The sequence below is a fragment of the Poecilia formosa genome, unplaced genomic scaffold (genome assembly GCF_000485575.1).
Source record: "Poecilia formosa unplaced genomic scaffold, Poecilia_formosa-5.1.2 Scaffold12, whole genome shotgun sequence".
In the NCBI taxonomy this organism is placed as follows: Eukaryota; Metazoa; Chordata; class Actinopteri; order Cyprinodontiformes; family Poeciliidae; genus Poecilia; species Poecilia formosa.
Genome location: NW_006799951.1, coordinates 2481929 through 2501194, shown reverse-complemented (window position 1 = coordinate 2501194; position 19266 = coordinate 2481929). Strand labels below are relative to the sequence as shown.

At 38.4% G+C, this 19266-nt stretch overlaps 2 protein-coding genes across 3 annotated transcripts in view; both read left to right on the top strand.

The window, feature by feature from the left end:
• Window positions 1-5627, top strand: part of LOC103133558 (protein tyrosine phosphatase receptor type E) — a 30585-nt gene extending 24958 nt beyond the window's left edge. For both annotated transcript variants that reach the window (XM_007545342.2, XM_007545338.2), the window contains exons 18-21: window positions 731-856; window positions 946-1097; window positions 3189-3324; window positions 3427-5627. In XM_007545342.2, the coding sequence (XP_007545404.1) occupies window positions 731-856; window positions 946-1097; window positions 3189-3324; window positions 3427-3501 (489 nt within the window). In that variant the 3' untranslated portion in view covers window positions 3502-5627. The remainder of the gene's footprint in view (window positions 1-730; window positions 857-945; window positions 1098-3188; window positions 3325-3426) is intronic.
• Window positions 5628-6547: 920 nt separating this feature from the next.
• On the top strand, window positions 6548-8520 carry gnrh3 (gonadotropin-releasing hormone 3). The gene is made up of 3 exons (XM_016667970.1): window positions 6548-6857; window positions 7044-7121; window positions 8324-8520. The coding sequence occupies exons 1-3, from the start codon at window positions 6720-6722 to the stop codon at window positions 8375-8377; spliced, it is 270 nt and encodes an 89-aa protein (XP_016523456.1). The 5' UTR covers window positions 6548-6719; the 3' UTR covers window positions 8378-8520.
• The last annotated feature ends 10746 nt before the right edge of the window (window positions 8521-19266 follow it).

The window sequence follows — 19266 nt, the reverse complement described above, 5'->3', positions numbered from 1 at the left end:
TTGTATCTCACACTTAAAACATACAGTCATGTGAGGAAATTAGGGCACTAGAAAGAAGGTTTTTCTAACATGTGTTAACACCATGGAGAGGTTGAAAAATCTGTCAATGACCTTTAAAAGGAGATTGTACCATTTTTTAGTCTGGTGAGGTTTTAAAGAAGGCTCAAAAGAATTTATAAAGCAACCATTAAACTGCACAGAAACTATTTTTCAAGTGGAGAATGTTTAGGATGACATGCCCAGTTCAGGCTTTCCTCCTGTGAGCTATTTGACGACTACGATGTCATCGCTCATCCACAAGTGTAACATTCATCAGAGTTTGCAAAGAAGCGTTTGCTTTCTATGAAAAACACGAAGACCAGACTGAAATTTGTCAGAGAACGCATAGAAAGAAGGACATCTGGAATGATCTTCTTGGCACCGTTAGAATCTAAAAATGAAATATTTGGACCAGAGAATGGAGAACATGTTTTGCATGAAGCCAAATACGTCATTCTAGGAAAGCAGCCCAAATCCATCAAAAGCTGCTTGAGAATGAAATTTAGAAACAGATTCCTGAATGTGTCAAAGGTCAGATCTTGGTTTAACGGATATGTGGGGTGAAATGAACCCAACAGAATGTGCCAGAAACCCCCCCAAACATCTTACAGTTAAAATTGAGGAATGTGGCAAACAAATCAGGTAAATGTCGTCTCATAATATTCTCTGTTTTTTGTTTTTTCTCTCTCAGGAAAAGTGTTTCCAGTATTGGCCATCAGAGGGCAGTATAACATTTGGAGACTACACAGTGGAGCTGAAACTGGAAACACGGGGTGAAACCTTCACGCGCAGAGATATGGTTCTCTCCAACAAGCCAGTGCGTCATGTTGTGCAGTAATCTACGGTACATCTCGCTTTGTCATGACACATCAGGAAAAATACTTAAATCCTGCACATGTTCTCCAGGAAAAACAGTCGCAACACGTCCGACACTTCCACTTCCACGGATGGCCCGAGATCGGAATACCAGGAGAGGGAAGGGGGATGATTGACATTATTGCTGCTGTGCAGAGGCAGCAGCAGCAGTCTGGAAACCGTCCCATAGTTGTACACTGCAGGTGAGGAACATCAGCAGAAAACTGTGCAAGTACTCCTACTTTTTCCACCCTCACTTGTTTTTTGTGTTATCCAAATCTGGACTTTTGATTTTACAGATAATTTTTTTTTTCTTGTTCCTACAATAACTTGTACGTTTTCTCAGTAGACCCAGTGTTCTACGCCTAAACCACTTATGTGATCCCTTATAAAGACTTAGCTGTGAATGCTTTGATCAGAACCTAGCTTCAGGTGAAGTGATTCTAAGGCAGCGTACCCCGATGGGATTGATCCAATCCACTGATTCACAGTCAATTAAAACCTCTCAAAGTGAAATCTCCTCTGACTCCCACTATGATTAATCTGATAAGATGAGCTAACGACAGGAAATGGTGTCATCACTTGCCTCTATTCCTTCATCACCGCTTGTCTAGGAGGGGCTTTTTAAAGCTTTTTTCCCCCTCTCCCGGGAATGGGGCTAACCCGCTGCAATCCCCAACGTCTCTCTACACTTTCTCTTCCGAGTTGCACATCACTCTCGCGCTCACTCACTTCCCTGCCTCCCTCCCCCCACACACACATCTCCATCTCTCCATCCCACCGTCATAGTAAACATTGACTCAGTCAAATACTGAGCTTCCAAACTGATTAGTGTTGGCGTTTGGATTAGCCTCTCTTTAAGTGGGGATAATTACTAGTGCCATTACACAAAGGTCACCTTTACTCCCTCTAACTTTTTTCACGTCAAGTAGAAAACAAATGGTCTGAATTTTAATTCCATTGTAAAGAAACTGGAATATACGTTGAAGTGGCATTAATAGGCCTAAATAACCAGTGTCATAATTTCTAGTCTGAGTGATTAATTCATTCCCTCCTATGGGAGGATTTTATCATAAATTTAAAGAAACATGGTCTTGCATATGCATATTAATATGTTAAAATATTTATTTCAATGAGGAATTCATTTGCTAATGAATTAGTTAAATGAGTCAAAAACATAAATCTGAAGGACAAGGATCGTAACTTGAGTATGCAACCACTACTGCTTAAGTTTAATTTAATTTTATTTTATAACTAATTTTATTGTAAGTTTATTGGTCTCCAAAGACGGGGAAAAAAGCCGATGTTTTAGTTGTAATGTCTTGCTTTAACTGGAGGGAGAAAAGAGTGAAGGAACAATGAGAAATTCTGAGTTGTGGAGCTTTAAGAAGCATTTAAGCCCATATGACAGTGGTAGTGCTGTTTCCATATTGGAGATTTAAAAATCTTTTACTGAATAAAAGGAAGTTTCCCATTAAATAATTAACAGAGTAACTAGTATTCAAAGTGGACTAATTATGGATTATTTTAACATTGTCTGAATTTCTACACATATCATTCACATTTGAAGGTCTACGATACACAGACTCATTCGATAAATTAAAAAGTTATTGAAAAGCCCATTTATGTTAGGAGCTTCATTACTAAGTGAAACACATTACATAGATTAATTACAGACAGATGGGTGTTTGAAGCCTTTCTTTCTGTTAATCATGATGATTTTCTGCCTGCACTTGATGAAAACATGACTTTTAAAATGAGAATATTACATCAAACCAATAAAAAAAAAGTAAATAAAGAAAAGCGGCTTTAATAAAAAGAAAAAAAAAAGGCTGTCAATTTAAATTTCAAAAGGTATTTTTAATTTGACAAACGAGTCTTATTGGATCGCAACTTCTAATATGCTGAATAAGACTGTATCTCTACAGACATCCAGAAAAAAATAATAATAATGCTTTTCGAGGATACCTTTTGATCAGCTTTTTGTAAGACATTTTGAGGTCAAATATAAGACTCTGTTGTGACTAAATATAAAAAAAAAAATCCAAGAACCCTACTTTGAAGGGCCTCTGAGGAAACTTTTCTTCAAAATACACTAAGCTATGCAACAGAAGAAATATACAACTTTCCACTTCTGTAGAGGAAATCTGGCCTGACACTGCAGGGCTGCCAGACCCGCTGCACTGCTTTGCTAAACCGCTTAGGCAGAACAAAGAAAAAGATGAGAGAAAGAACTTCCAGCGTTTGCATTTCGAGAAGTAGCTTTTCATTAATTCTGCACCTTCTGTTCGCAGCGCCGGCGCGGGACGGACTGGCACCTTTATTGCACTCAGCAACATTCTGGAAAGAGTAAAAGCCGAAGGCCTCCTGGACGTATTTCAGACAGTCAAGAGTTTACGCATGCAAAGACCACACATGGTTCAGACCGTGGTGAGAGCAACGCGCGATCGCTTTAAACATGTCACTTTTGTCCGTGGTTATGTTGTCTGGACGGTTTGTGCTCATGCTTCTCCTCTCGCTTTTCGTTTCCAGGAGCAATATGACTTCTGCTACAGAGTGGTCCAGGATTTTATCGACATTTTCTCAGACTATGCCAATTTTAAATAGGTCACTTTGTATATACATCAGCCAAATAAAAGTCTGCTTTGTTTTTTTCTTAATGTTGATTTGTATAGCTTTTTACATTTTACACTTGGCATAACAGAACTAATGAAAGTGTTGGGAGACCTTTTGGCACAGGAGAGCTGCAGACTCTCGAAAACAAGTGATCTAATCTGAACAGATTAGGTTTTCTGAATGAACTTGTGTGCTACTGTTGTAACAATTTATAAGCAAAAAATAAGTACGTTTATTGTGTAAATATTATTTGTGCTCAACGAGAAACAGAAAACTCCATATATACGTTTATTTCTGCTCACTTTCAGTCTGGGATTCACTTAACAGCTGCTGTCTGCTGCAATTAGATTCAGCCTCACTAACTAACTTCTGTTTTGCCTGTGGCGATAAATATTAGTGGATTGGTGCCTGACTTGGCAACATGCAATTAGCTTGTATTGGAACGGGCAGGAAGTAATGCGTTATATCAAGAATAATCCAGATGCACCATCCCAGCCGAGCGTCACGTTCTGCTTTTAAGAGAATAGTTTTTTATATATCGTATCGAACCAGGTTTAAATGCTTCCATCTTGTGTAAATCGGTGCCATTTTGATTAGACAAAGTTCTGATCTTGAGAAACTTGTCACAAAGTGACACAAATTAAATTATGTTAAGACGGTTGTTTGCAATATATTTTAGGATTTTTTTTTTTTTTCATGTAACATATATTTTGAAGAAGCATTTCACGTATAGATTAGGGAATAATAATAAAAAGTCCAATACATTCATCTGTTTTCTACACCTACCTAGTCATATTTAGGTTTCTGACACAGAAGCTACTTTCCATTGATTAAAAGGTTTGAGGCGAGGTAAACCCTGCATGGTTCTGTAGTTTATCAGAAGGACAAGACTAATAAAGATAAGGAATAATCATTTTAAAATGACAATTATCTGACATTAATGTTCTGTAGACTGTGGCAGGAAACTAGAGTCAGGATTCCTACAAAACCTTCAAGTATGGACAAATCAAAAATAGACTCTGGGAACAGATTTACTGTCAGCAGCAGAGGTTCTTGCATGAGTGGCACCCTGGGTGAGCTCTACTTTTGGCACCAAAAAGACACTTTTCACCAGAAAAGACCGTTCACTTCTAGCCTCAATATAATTACAATTGTTAAACATGCAACTTGAATGCAAACATTTTTGGGTTTGAAGTAAACCTCAATTTGTTTGTTTGATGTGAAGAACGTTTTTGTGTTAACTGATTTAAAAGATGTAATGACAGCAACATTGAGTCATACAGCTCACAGTCACTAATATCACGGGATCCACTGGCGTATAGTCCATTCTCCTCTACATTTAATTTGTGTCACTCCTGCTATTGTTATTCAAAGTCAAACTTTATCAGTTTAGCTTTAAATAAAAACCGGTTGCCCGTGAAAATGAGACCTCACCTCATATCTCGGTAAGATTTACCCGAATAAATAAAGGTGGAATAACAAAAGTACACGTATATGTTTCAAGAACATTAATATTATTTTGGTTTTATTCTGTAAACGACTTTGAACATTTCTCCTAAATTCCTAATATAAATATCGGCACATTTGGCATATTTTGCATAGTTAAACTAATAGTCAAAATGATACATGCAAAGTTGTTTCTTGCTTGAAATTCTGCAGAGCAAACAAGTAACAGACTAATTTTAAAACAAACCAAAACTAATATTTCAACTTAGGAAAAATTCTTGGAATTAACAATAACTCTGATATTTAATCACAGCTTTGTCCATCAGGCTTCCGAGTCGATTTTGGGTCGCAGTAATCGATGAATCAGTGCCTCAGCAGGTGGAATCGTGTGTGTTCATCCAGCAGATGGATGCAGATTTCAGAAAAAAAATCTCCAGTGATCTCCAAATTGTTTTTCTGTGAAATATTATCTACACATATGGTACATTAAATCAACCAAAACAAACAAATGTATGATCGCCTTAACTCGGGTTAATTAGTTAACTTGGAAAATACAAAAATAAAATGGTATGTGTGTCATTTTTCTGACTTCGAATTCTTGAAAAACGAAAATCACATGAAACATTTGGACTTGACATGTCAAAGATGATAAAAATTAATTGAGATATTTTTTTAAAAATGTGATCGTAAAAGCATCAAATTGCGAATTAAAAATAATCTTCACAATCCCAAGCATCTTACGACATATCTTATTAACTGAAATGAGTTGCATCACTTTACAGCAACAAGAACTCATCTTTTTAACACGGGTTTATCCATTGTATAGTAAATAGAAACTCACACTCTATAGTAACCACAATAGTTATTGATAATCCTAAATTGCCTATATGGAACTATATTTTTGCAAGTTTTGTGATTAAGTATTTGTGGAGCATTGAAGGTTGTACGGCAAACTTTCTACTATGTTTGTACATCCAAATAATTGGTTTACACTGGAATCACTGCTCTTATTATTTTTTATTTACTTTTCATTTTTGGTGTATACATAAAATCAGTTGTGGTCATTCATCATCGCTAACTGCACTGTTGACTTCAATCTGTTCTTTTGCTAAACGAATAACAGATAAGGGTAATGACATTTAAAGCCTTACAGCAAGTGTAACAAATGCACAAGCATCTGGTTTAAGTGATGTTTTTTTTTTTCTGCCTTTTGTATCTGTGCAGATTTTCAGCAACTGTTTGCTAAAAGCAGCATCCAATAAATTATAGATGGAGATAAACGTCAGGTTTCATCCAAATGTCTTTTTTTTCTTTTTTTTTTTTTAGTGAGCACCTCCACACAGATGCATCCAATACATCACAAAGACATTTTATGATATATATTTAATGCCTCTCCAAGCCTGGCGGTGATCTCAGCATATGTGAGCACTTAGCCAGCTCCATTAGTTGTGTTTTGTGTCCCATTAGTCCGTAAATGTGTCACACCTGCAAAGAGGGGATTATAATCCTGACAGCAGCCTTGTACGACACCTATAAAATCCCCCCCCTGGCTAATGCACCACATGCTAACAAGGAAAACACAGAGGTGAGATAGTCTTCGATGAAGTTGAGTGAACGTCCATGAACTTATAAGTGTTGTTTTGATTAACTGTGGTCTAAATTACAGTCTGCTTGCGCACGGTGATGAGTTAGTTTGCATCCGTGGGCTGCGGAGCTGTGACATTATTGTTTTTATTACATATTTGGCTTTCCCCGCAGCTTTAATGAAGGCAAGCAGCAGAGTTATGGTGCAGGTGCTGTTGTTGGCATTGCTGGCTCAGGTCACTCTGTGCCAGCACTGGTCCTATGGATGGCTACCAGGTGGAAAGAGAAGCGTGGGAGAGCTCGAGGCAACCATCAGGGTGAGTGATTATTTTATGTGGAGTTGGAGTTTCAGGAAATGTGGTAACTTTATTGAAGAAAAAAAAAACCCGTTTTACGAGTAATGCTTTCATAGAACTGGCGTGTGAAGTCCGACTCTGGTGCTGTAGGTTGAATTTCACTTCAAGCATTGGTTTCAGTTCCAAAATGTCTCATGTCGTGTTCAGATGATGGGCACCGGAGGAGTGGTGTCGCTTCCTGAAGAGGCGAGTGCCCAAACCCAGGAGAGGCTCAGGCCGCACAATGTAAGAGCTTTTTATACATAATTCATCCTCAATGTTCTCTTCAATTGTACAATATTAATGTGCATCATGCCCCTGAAGCCGCCATGCTCTAAAATCGCAATGACAATATACAAATGGCTCAATCACTGTTTTCATTTTTCCGCTCCTGCCTGACTGAATTTGTGCATGATTAATGGGTCATATTTTTTTATTTTTACCTCACAGAAGGGTGACGACCGTAATTCAGAGCTAATTCTTATCCATATAAATGTATCTAAAAACAGATTTAAAAGAAGCTGTGATTCAATATCTAACTTTAACTCTCGCAAATCAAATTCACAGTGAATATTATTAAACATTTTCAGGGGACAGACTGATACATTTATGGCATAAACTTTGTATAAGTTTCAAGCTTCTGGGTATGCAAACCAAAATTGAGCTTCCCAGACAATTAGGGTATTAGAGACAAATAAACATTTTAACACATACATGTAACACTAAGGGCTACACAGTCATGGAAAAGACTTGACGGTACTCCACTTGACATGCCTCACAAGGAGAGTAATCCACAAAAGGTTACTGCTGTATCCAGATGTATTCATGGAAAGTTTAGTAGAAGGAAAAAACCCGTTAAAACTGCACAAACAGGAAATATCACAGCCTCAACCTAAATGTGAAGCAAAATCATTTAAGAGATTCTGGGTAATTGCCCTCTTTTCAGATCAAATTAACTTTCACATTTTATTCAGAAATTAGTTTGCAGTCATGAAGACTTTATTCAGGGTTTATTTATCTGGTCATGCTGCTGTCGGTCCAATGTGTTTCATCAATCTTCTACCAAACATTTGGTGATGTTCATGCTTCCCTCTGCAGACAAGCTTTGTGAAGATGCTGCATTCACACCACAGCAAGAATTATCACCTACCCATGCCGCTAAAAGTATCAGTATGTTTTTTTAGTGACCATGATGTCGCTGTAGTCGATAGACGAGAAACACGCGTTGCCCAAAGCCACAGAGAAATTATTTGCTTTTTTCAGTAAGACTCACCAGTCACAAAGTCAACAGAAATAAATATGTGATGTTATCACTCGGTGTGTAATTCAGCAATGTGAATTGAAATACTGAAATAAAAGAATGAATTGTTCCATTGTGTTTTAATTTACTGAGCCATATTCAAGTTGTAGTTTAAATTCTAACAAATGTCTGGTTTTAATTTCTTTAGATTAATGATGGCTCCAGCCATTTTGACAGAAACAAAAGGTTCCTGAATAAATAAAGGAGCATCAAAAAGAAGACAAACTGCATTATAATCAACGCCATGGACTGCCTACTCTGACTTCAGATTTTTTTCTTGTTTTCAACACATAAAATGTCTTTAATGTCATTATAAATCAATTATAATAAACGTTTCAACCCTGACTTAAAGGTGTATTGTTTCATTTAATCAGATTGGTTAAAACACCTTATAGATCTGGTCACCACATTAAAGAAATATAAAAGATCTTTTGTAGCTTTAAATCCAATAAATCGTCTTTGTGTAGCAGTCACGACCGACAAGCATGACAAACTTGTGACACAACAATCTTAGCATGACAACAGCTGGTGATTAAGCCAATTTATTAGGAATCAATGACTTAATTGAATTTGTTACACTTTTGGTAATTCCATTTTCTGCCACGCCAGTCATATGCATATGCAACGTGGAAAACACCAGCTGATTTCTGCGCCGCCCGTATACCTCGCTGCTGATTAGCCTCCGCCGACGAAACACACTCATCTAAATCATTTCTGCTCGCATCGTCCACAACGGCGTTCTCCTAATTTAGGGTAACCGCAGTCATCCAAAACCAGACGAAGTGCACAACTTTAATTTTTTTTTTTTTCCATCTCTCCGTATATGAAATTGGTGTTCATTATAAAAATTGGAATTTCATATCAGGAAAGGAAACGAATCAGCAGGGGGCATATGTTTTAAAGAGAACTCATTTTCTGGCAAAGCCCCACAGACAGAGCACCATACTAATCGCCTGGTGCATAAGGGGCTAAGATTCATGAACTGTGCTGACACCGGGGAGGCCCCGCATTGTTAGAGCGCGCTTGTAATGCACACCAATGAACCCAAACTGGCTCGCACAACTGGGAAAAAGGCTAACATTATAAGAGCACATAGAATTAAGGAGAAATTAAACCGCATTCCGCTGCACTTCCAGAACAATACTTGTTCATTTGTGGTACTTCACCTCATTGGTTTAATATTCATGTCTGTAATTTGCATAACACACTCATTTCATTAGATGAGGAGACGCTGAGCATTTTTTGAAAAGTGATACTTTGCCTTCTTGGACAAAGTTGCAGGGGGGGAAATTGTTGTCCAGGGCATTTCCCTCTGAAGGTCCCACGGAGTTTGCGCTCGTCTTCATGGGGTGTTCAATAATTTTAGAACACGCTCATAAAAGATAATTATCCTTTTACAACTTCTTCTTAAAATACAGGTTTAATTCGGTTTGGTGTACTTTTGCGAGAATAATTAATGTTTACACATAAAGCATAAAATCCCATAAATTCTGTTTAAAGAACCCCGAAGCATTAGCCGTGCGAGCCAACTTTCTCCCCTCCCAGTGTCCTCATCAAGGACCCGCCTAATTGCACATATATCAGGACAACAAAACCTGCTGGTATCTATGTTTCCAAATTTGATTTAACCTCACTTTCTCCTTCCCCAGACCCCCTGGTGGATATTCACTTTGTTTACCTCAAATTAAACTTCATATTGTTTACAGCCTCCTGGTCCCTGAACATTTTATAGCCTTTTAGAATTATTTCTTTATTTATTTTTTGTAATGATTGTAGGGTTGGGATTCATTTGAATGTTTCCCTCATCTGCATGAAAATTATATAATTAACTTTTGATTAACCAGCTCAGTTGAGTTGGTTCCCCCATGCACACCGGTGAATAGTACCAACCGCATTTTAATGACTGTTTTCCAATTGAGTGGCGACCTTTTCATCAAAGAGCCACAACTGGGGCTAAACAACGGGTAGAAAATAATCATGCTGGAGACAATGGTTAGAGGCCAGCAGGCTAGGATGTCATCCTTAAATATAACAACAAAGATGAAAAGCAGCCTTAGTGTATGTATGCTTATGCTGCGAGGCGCCCCATTGTTAATGCCGTGGAGGTCACGTTCATTGGCATGGAGAGGGAAAGGACAGGAAGCTGAGAATGGCCCATTGTTACACGTCCTTGCTCAGAGGGATTTCCATTATGAAGAGGCGATGCATGTTTGATACTTTGATTTTTGTGCCATTCATTTTCTAAAAAAAAAAAAAAAAAGAAAAACGGAGCATACTTGGATAACGGCTACAGGAAAAAAAGGGATCTCATAGCACCTCCATCCAAGGCTACGGCAGAAAGTCAACAATCACTTCAATCAATCGCATCAAACAGGTGTGCCTCCTCATGTAGCCCATCGGCAAACACGCGTTCTTTGACTAGCATTTTGGTGTTTACAGTGGCTTGCAAAAGCATTCACTCCCTTTCAACATTTTTCACGTGTGCTAGTGGTAAAGCCACAAACTTTGACGTATTTAATTGACTCCACTTAAGTGTGTGAAGTGGAAAGGAAAAAAAAAAAAAGGATAGATGGTTTTTAGCTAGTAAAATTCTGAAAATAACTAGCTCTTGTGAGCCAATACTTTGCTGATCTACTTTTGGGTGTAAGTACAGCAAGTCTTTGGAGGAAACAAACATAAAAAGACTTCATAATAAGACGTGAACTTGGTCCCGAGTTTCAATTTTTTTTTTTTGCAGCGTCTATCAGATTCTCACCCAGAATTTTCCATTATTGTGCTCCATTCATCTTCAGCAACTTTAATCAACTTCATAGTCCCTGTTGAAAAAATAAATTCTACGCGGCGCGATGGGGCTTTGGGCTCGGATATTTTATGTTCAGGCATAGCTTGAGCTTTTTATGGGTTAAATTTTGGCCTCAAGAAGTGAACTTGCACCCCGGTCTCAAGGACACGTTCTTCCACACTTGCAGTGCCGGCCAACTTTGCTTGTGCCAAGCTGCAAACAGGATTTATAAAGGCTCTCTTGTCACTCCTCCAAAATGGAGCAGATTAGAGCACAACCACTGTATCTTCCTGTCTACCTATGAAGTCTCTACAACTACTACATACATAATGTGTAGGTTTACTTTAGTTGTTGTCTTTCACATCCGTGTGTAGTTTTTTTTTTTAATTTTTTTAATCTGCCTATCAACTGCTGAAAAAAAACAAAACAGACCCATAGGTCACGATGTTTTCAACAGAACAGGCCACCTTCTTTCCCACGTTGCTGTGTCCACTCATGATCCGGGGCAGAACTTCAGCCACACGCCGTTTCCACTTCGACAGACAAATGTTAAAATCCAAAAGGTATGAGGAGTCTGGACACTTTTGCAAGGCACTGCTCGTTGTTCCTTTGCGCTGCATGTGATTCCAGTGGGTCAGAGGAAACTTTTATTTAAGCGGGAAGTGTAATAAAGCAATTTTCCAGGTGCTTGTTGTGACACTTATTACGAACAGAATGATAATTTCCCCAGGAGGGCTCTGGCACTGCATTTCAATTGAAGTTAAGTGTGGGTCTTACCATGTTCCCGCAGGCAATAGTAGAAGGCAAAGTCATCTTCAGAGAAAGTCTAAATGTCAGGGAGGTCTTCAAACAGGTTTTTTTCTCTTCCTCCCCAAGCCTTACCGAAAGGGGTACTTGGAAGTGCGACGTCTTGGAATTGATACGCTGGACGTGAGGTACAGGAACAAGCTGGAAAGTTAATTAAATTGAATTAAAACTTAATTTAGCTGTTAAAAGTATAGTTACAATAAAATAAAAAAAAGACTGAGTCTTAAGGTTGATTTAAAAAAAAAAAATCCCACAGTTTCTCTTGCACTGTGTTAAAACATTTTTTTTCAGACAGCTGTGCCATATCTGCCCATCTCCACATGGTGACACTCTTGAGCTGTGCGTTTAGGATCTGATCCTGGCTGTCACTCTCGCAGCAATTCCTTCACCCAAGTTGCTCAAACTGTATTTCTTTCAAACCCCCCCAACAAAGGCTTAAATCGGTTTTAAAAAAAATATTCAGAAAAATATTCTAAGGGAAACTCACTGGTGCAGTTTGTCTTTCACTTTCAGATGAATAGAGATAAATTGTACACTTTATTTTTTTTTTTTTTGCAACAGAACTTTACAAGAATTAAACAACAGAGGAGAGCTCAAGAAAGGGAAGAATTTCTCAAGTTTTTAATTTTTCTTTTCTTTTACATTGATTTGCAAAGCATAAATATATATCATTTTATTTTTGTATAAATGACGATTTAAAGTAAAGACATCTACACAGAGCCATGTACAGTACTGTGTCTTCTTCGTAGCTGGCAGGGAACCTTCCTGTTGTGATCCGAGTTCTCTTCTTTGATCAAAGAACTGTGTTAAAGCACTGGGAGAAGGAGGAGGTATGAAATATGAATGAATACAGCTGTGTTTTGATGGATATGTCTCAAAGTATCCCAGTAAGAGACTGCTAAAGGCCAGGAAATCTGTTTGTGTTGTGGAAATAGGCTCTTCCTTGCCTGTTTTTTACCAGCTTCATCTTGGGTAGCTTTTCACTTCATATTTTAGAGATCCTTTGTTGGGAAAGAGATCAGCCCCTTTATCTGTACATTTATAGAAAACACTGCTTTGAGAGGGCTTCTTTCACAATACATATCATTAATGACACCATTTCCTTTTGTTTGGTCATGAAAATACCTTTCGAATGAAGAGGAGGGGAAAAAAAAAAAGTTGTGTGAGAGGAAGATATTTCTCATTTTTTTGGGGTGGGGGGTATATAAACCAGAATTCCTACAGAAGGAATGAGATCTTATGTGAGGTGATGGAGGCTTTGTCACTAGTTATGTCTATGATTCCATTTCCTTTTCATAAAGCCCCACCAGGGAGCTGTGACTCATTTTTTGAAGTTAGAAGTTGATACTGCGGCGTAAAACTAGCATTCCTGTCGGAATTACAAAACTATCAGAGCTCGCAAAAATTGCACGATTTTTAGAGTTCGATGAACCCGCCTTTCAAAGTGCATTTCTTTAATAAACAATGCTGATAAAAAAAAAAAAAAAAAAGATGCACTCATAAAAATGATCATTGTTAGGATATGGTCCAGAACGGAGGAAGCGTTTTTGTGTATAGATGAATTTTACAACAATTCACATTTCAGGTTCTCTATTAAGTATTATTTAGTCACTGATTGTTGTCAATTTGGACTGATACTGGAAGATATAAATATAATTTATTAGCATTAATACTGACAACATCATCACTGAAAAAAAAATATTTGGAAATCAGTAAAAATTCGCTGACTACAAGGGCTGATCCTAGAATATTTGGGGCATGTGCTGAACTTAATTTTGGGCCCCAGCTCCATTTTAGTCCATGACACCTCAACCACCACACAATCAACAATGTCTCTTAATTCACCTAAATTGGTTTGTTTGAATGCTATGCAATTAAAACATCTTCAAATTTCATGTTCTTACTTGCAAGCAAAAACACACATTTTCCAAACTACATAATGCGTCTTAGTTACTTTTCATATTATTAAATAAATTAGCAGCAATAATCAAATTGTGAAAGCATTTCCGGTCTGGTTCCAGGTCTAGGTGAGGTCATGTTATTTGAATGCACTTGCAAAAACTTGTCGTTTGACAAGTCGTCAGACTTGACTTCTAGTAATTTTAATAGACAATGTGCATGAAATGTGACTCAAGCAACAGAAATGAACAAAAAACAAGCAAGTGACATTAAACCATTACTGTTTGCACACCTTACAACGTATGCGAGCATTAGGATTTGTTAAATCATTAAAAAAATAAAAAAACGCATGCAATATTTGCTATTGATAACTCTTTAATTTAAATGTAGACGGCTTTCTCATTAAACATTTGAGACTTGACCTCTGTCATCTGGTGTAAAAAATCGGGTGAGCAAGCAGAAGATTTGCTTTCTGTTTGGTCATTTCAGTTTTATTGTACAAATGCATTGCATCCATTCTATGTATACTAGTAATATATTTGGTTGTTTTCTTTTTTTAAGCAGCGGGAATGTTGTAAGAGGAGATTATGATGTTCTGGCGAAATCTTCATTCAAGAAAGTTGTTTTTTATTTTATTTTATTTTTAATAAAACCATCAGGTGGAATGAGGATAGTGTACTTAGTGTTTTTTTTTCAGTCTCTTAAAGACAACTTAATATTTGCATAATACTTAAAAAAACTCATCATTTCCGTAGACTAAAGTCATAGCACGTCTCATGCAACGTTCACCAACAGCATTAAATACTTTTGTTTCAGTGATATTTCTACAGCCCTGTTAAGTGTTCTTCAACATTGGACCGTGTCTTCAGGCCGCTGCAGGTTCAAAACTTTCTCCTCGGGTTTTATTAGCCTCACTAATAGCCGAGTTCCCCAAATGCCAGGGTCCACCTCTGCTGGGAGCAAGGGCTTGGATCTTGTCAGAGAGGGGTCGCACTAACCAAACTCCACTCCTGCTGACCTACATCTAATGCTGGTTGCATCCCCCTCCGCTCGCCCCCTACTGCTATCCTTTCCCTCCCCAATCTGGTCTACCCATCCCACGTCGGTTGCGCCACCCTTTGCTCTCCCTCCCACATCCTACCACCCCTGTGTGATAGCATCCCCCTCCACCCAGCCCGGCCAGTGCCTTGTTCCAGCCTTGTCCGGCTGGCCGCAGCGAGGAGCATGCCTCATCCTCTGGTAACGGCAATTAGCAGAGTAAAGCAAGCTGTGGAGGAGACCGGATCCCCCGTCCACGTTTCAACCCCGGATCACGAGTCTCCAGCACGACTTCAAGGCGAACCGTGCAATTAGCTACAATAATGATAATGTGTTGTAAGGGAACAAAGGGAGGGTAAAACAGACTACTGTTGTGAGGCAGAGTGGGGTGCTAATAGTGGGGGGGTTATTTGAATGCCCTTGTGCAGATAGGAGACCAAATCAGACTGATTATCAAACGTATGATGAATTAAATTTTTCCTCTAATTATTCCTGCCTTTCATGTGTAAACCAACTGGGTGAGTTTTGCATTCTAGACATTTGCGGTCAGTGGTCTTTGGGCATCACACTGGGGTTACGCCTTTTATGTCTTCCAAGAAACATACAAGGAGTTATTTGTCTAACTAAGCTGATGCAAAGAAGGGAGAGAGAGGAGGAAAAGAAAGTTTATTTATTTATTTATTTTTTGAGTTGACTTAATTAGATATTTAAAAAAAAAATAAAAAATTTGGCAGGACTATAAAACTGTTTTAAAAAGAGGAAGCCTGCCGTTTGATGTCTGACCATTGCACATGTGTTGACACGAAGGCGAAACACGCCGAAGACAAACCGCAAAACCCAGACCACAAAATAACAGCATCTTGAGTCAAGGTTCTGAGTAGATACAGTTGAGAAGCTGACTCGCCTGCCTCGGTCGGTCGGAGCACAAAAGAGCAGCGCCTATTCTCTCCGCTGTGAGCAGAGACCATTCCTGCAGTCTAACATCCAGAGGTTTTTACAGAGGATATTTTGCTGGGTGTTGTGCAAAACGAACCGTGTCCCCAGAGCGGCAGCAACTTCACCTTGGCGGAGTAATGCTGTGATATTCTGTTTATTCTTCACTCACTTCATTTTACTCAGAGGAAATCCTCTGGAGATGGCTTATCTTGGAGCTGGAACAGGTGCACTCTAATTTACTCCTATTGCTTGGGGAGCCCAGGGGCCCCTGTAGAGAAGAAAGTAGCGATGTAGCACACTCCACTGTAAAAAGCACAAACAGCCAGAGAAAGAGCATTTAATCGAAGGAGAAGAAAACTGTGAGCTTTTGAGCGCAGCTGTATCATTCGGATGCAGAAATTCGTTCCTTCTTAGTTTTTCTAAAAGAAAAAGTGGCTGTCATTTCTTTCAACCTTTCCTTTTTTTTTTTTTTTCAGCTCTGTTTACTTTTCCTGAACCTGCCATGTCGTTCTTGGTAAAGTCCCGGATCACATGGGGGACCTGTTGTGGAGTGATTTGGAAAAGTATTCGAAATTTCTCCCAGTTTGTTACTTTAACATAATTTCTTTTTAGAGGGATTTTATAATATGTAGACCAACACAAAGCACGGCATAGCCATGAAGTTGAAAGTAAGAGGTTTTTATTATTTTCTAAATGTCGTGGCTCGCATATGTCTTATGCCCCTTTTACTCTGGAGCAGTTGAAATGACAACGACTACCTTCAGAAATCACCTTATCACTAAATCAAGTGGTGGTATTTTTTTTTCCTAGTATATATGTGTGGTATATATACACAACTGCAAACCTAAATGATAAGCCTGCCCACTTAACCAGAAAGGCAGCTAAAAGGTCAATTTTAACTCTACAGGAGCTGCAGAAACCCACAGATGTGTGATGGCAGAAATGTGTCCTCCATCTGACATGTACAGAAGAACGTCATAAAAACCCAGAAGGAGTTGCATCTGTGGTTTAACCCCTTAACTGTCATCCTCAAAACGCTTACATGTAAGTCAACGGGTCCGTGAGGATGCTGGTGTCACCATGACGGTTAAAATGCAGGATGAGCTTCTGGTTTAAACGAGGCCAAACAAACATACAAAGCACTACAACGCTGCACATTGCACTGAACACACAGCGAAACATGGCTGTGGCAACATCATGCTTTTTTTCAGGATTCATAGAGAAGGTGGGAAGTTTTATATAAAGATGGATGAAGCTAAATGCAAAACACTTATATGTGAAGGTCTATTTGTGGCTTTAAATGAATTGCGACTGCTGCAGAGATTCATCTGCACGCAGCACTGCTTGAAGTCCCATCTAAGTGCAATTAAGTGTTTCAGATTAAAACATATAATGTACAATAAAGCTACCCGGCCAATGTCTAAACCTAACTGGAAATCTGTAAAAAAAAAAACAAGATTCAGAAACGTCTGTTAAGTGATACTTTCCATTGAATGTGACTGAGCTTTCAAACAATAATGAACAAAAAAATAAAATAAAATAAAATAAAATAACAGTCTGAAAATGCCCAAAGCTGTTAGAGTCAAAAATATATATTGTGGTTTGTGGTTGTAACACGACAGAATGTTTAAAACTTTAAGGGACAGACTTTTTGAAAACAAAATGTATCCACCACGTGGATTATTTTACTCTTATTGCAGTCATAATCATTACATTTTGGCTTCTTTGACACACAAAAAAAATCTTTAATGTCAAAGTGAAAACCGATTTCCTCAAAATAATGATAAATTAAAATATTTAACTCAAAATAAGTTATCGCATGAATATTCGCCGTATTTGTGATGAGTTGCCTAATTCATCAAAGGTCCAAGCAAGCTGTTGTCTGACAATAAGTGGAATGGAGATCACCTGAGAGCACTGACTGTGTCTCAAGTGATCGTAGTATAGACACCTGCCCTTGCAAGGTCCATTCACTAGTTAATCAGAATCCATGGCTGTCAATACGGCACGAAGACAAAAGATCAGTTCAAGCAAATCAGAGAAAGCTGTTGAAAAGTGTAGGACATGGTGTGAATAAAACAAATCTATAATGCATTGAATATCCCCTGAAGTTCAGTTAAATCTGTCATCAAGTGATGGAAGAAATATGGAAGAAATAAACCTGCTCAAATCCTCACAAATGTAGTGACAAGAAGAAGACAAGTGAAAGAGGCCACTGAGTACGCAGAAGGAGCTACAAGCTTCAACACCTGACATGGGAGAAATGCTGCATAAAAAAAATAAAAATAAAAAATAAAAATAAACTATTGACTGGATTCTTCATCAGTCAAAGCTTTATGGAATGAGGAAGCCGCTGCTGGACAGAACTCAGATCAAGGCTTGACTTGAGACTCCATGGTCAAGTGAAAGAAAGCCCTTTGATCACATGAAAACAAAATTGAACTTTTTGCTATCAGACAAGACACTATGTTTGTCACACTCCAAACACTCCACATCACAACAAACACACAATAGTGTGGCAGCATCATGATGTGGCCCTGAAAGGCATACTAAGATGCAAATATGAAGACCGCAAAATTTAGGGCAACCAGAAGACGTAAACTGTTGTTTCCATCTTCTGAGAACTACAGATTCATTCATTTTCCAGGAAAAAAAACAAAAAAACACCCGAAGCATCCAGCTAAAGCTACATACAAATGATCTGAAGACAACAAGGTGGATGGTCCAGGTTTTGAGTGGCCAACTCAAAGCCTGGACATCAAACAGACTGAGAATTTGTGGCAGGACTTGAGAAATAGCTGTTCACAGCCAATTCCTGCTCAACCTGACGGAGCCTGAACAGTTTTGTAAGGAAGGATGGAGTAAAACTGCAGTGTCCAGAAGTACAAGCCTGACTGTGTCTGCACAGACCACAGTCACATCCGTGATGCAATCGCAGCCAAATGTGCATCTACAAAATACTTTATTGAAGGGGGGTGAATTTCCATGCTTACCATGCTTTCCATGTTACATATTGTCGTTATGTTGTGGAAATCAGCATTCACTTTGACACTAAAAGGGCTCTGTTGTGAATGTTTTGGTCAAAAAAGACAAATTTAGTTGACCATGATGAATTTGTAACGGTAATAAAATGTGTAAAACATCCAACAGGGTGAATAGTTCTTATAGACAATTCAAAGACATTGCAATGTGATTCTTCTAAGAAGAAATCCATTAAATCATGCTGTTAAGTTTTAATGCAACATTAGATGAATCTTTTACAGTATATGTGTATATTTTTTTATTTTATTCTTGTCCTGATCTTGCGTGTCAGTTTCCTTTTGCAAGACAAATCTATGAGATGTGAAAAAATTCAAAAGGACACCGACAGTTTCGCCAGGCACTGTATCGCCTCTGATAACAACGCATTTCCTCACCTAACATTCCTGTAACATAAACAAAAGTTAGGGCTTAAAATGGCCTCTGATATGTGCCACTTGAGTTAAAGTCTACATAAATGTGTGTGCTATGGCCTATTTGTTATAGTGATGCCGCACATTCCCAGCCAGGAGAGAAGTTTGTTTCATCTGTCACCCCCATCCTCGCAGTCTCCGCAAAAGAGCTAAGCTTTCAACTTTGAATTTACTCTC

Excerpts from the sequence above, each read along its gene's own strand:
- gnrh3 (XM_016667970.1), top strand. The coding sequence starts at position 6,720 with ATGAAGGCAAGCAGCAGAGTTATGGTGCAGGTGCTGTTGTTGGCATTG. Across the intron at positions 6,858-7,043 it reads AGCTCGAGGCAACCATCAGG|ATGATGGGCACCGGAGGAGT; the intron begins GTGAGTGATTAT and ends TGTCGTGTTCAG. Across the intron at positions 7,122-8,323 it reads AGAGGCTCAGGCCGCACAAT|ATTAATGATGGCTCCAGCCA; the intron begins GTAAGAGCTTTT and ends TAATTTCTTTAG.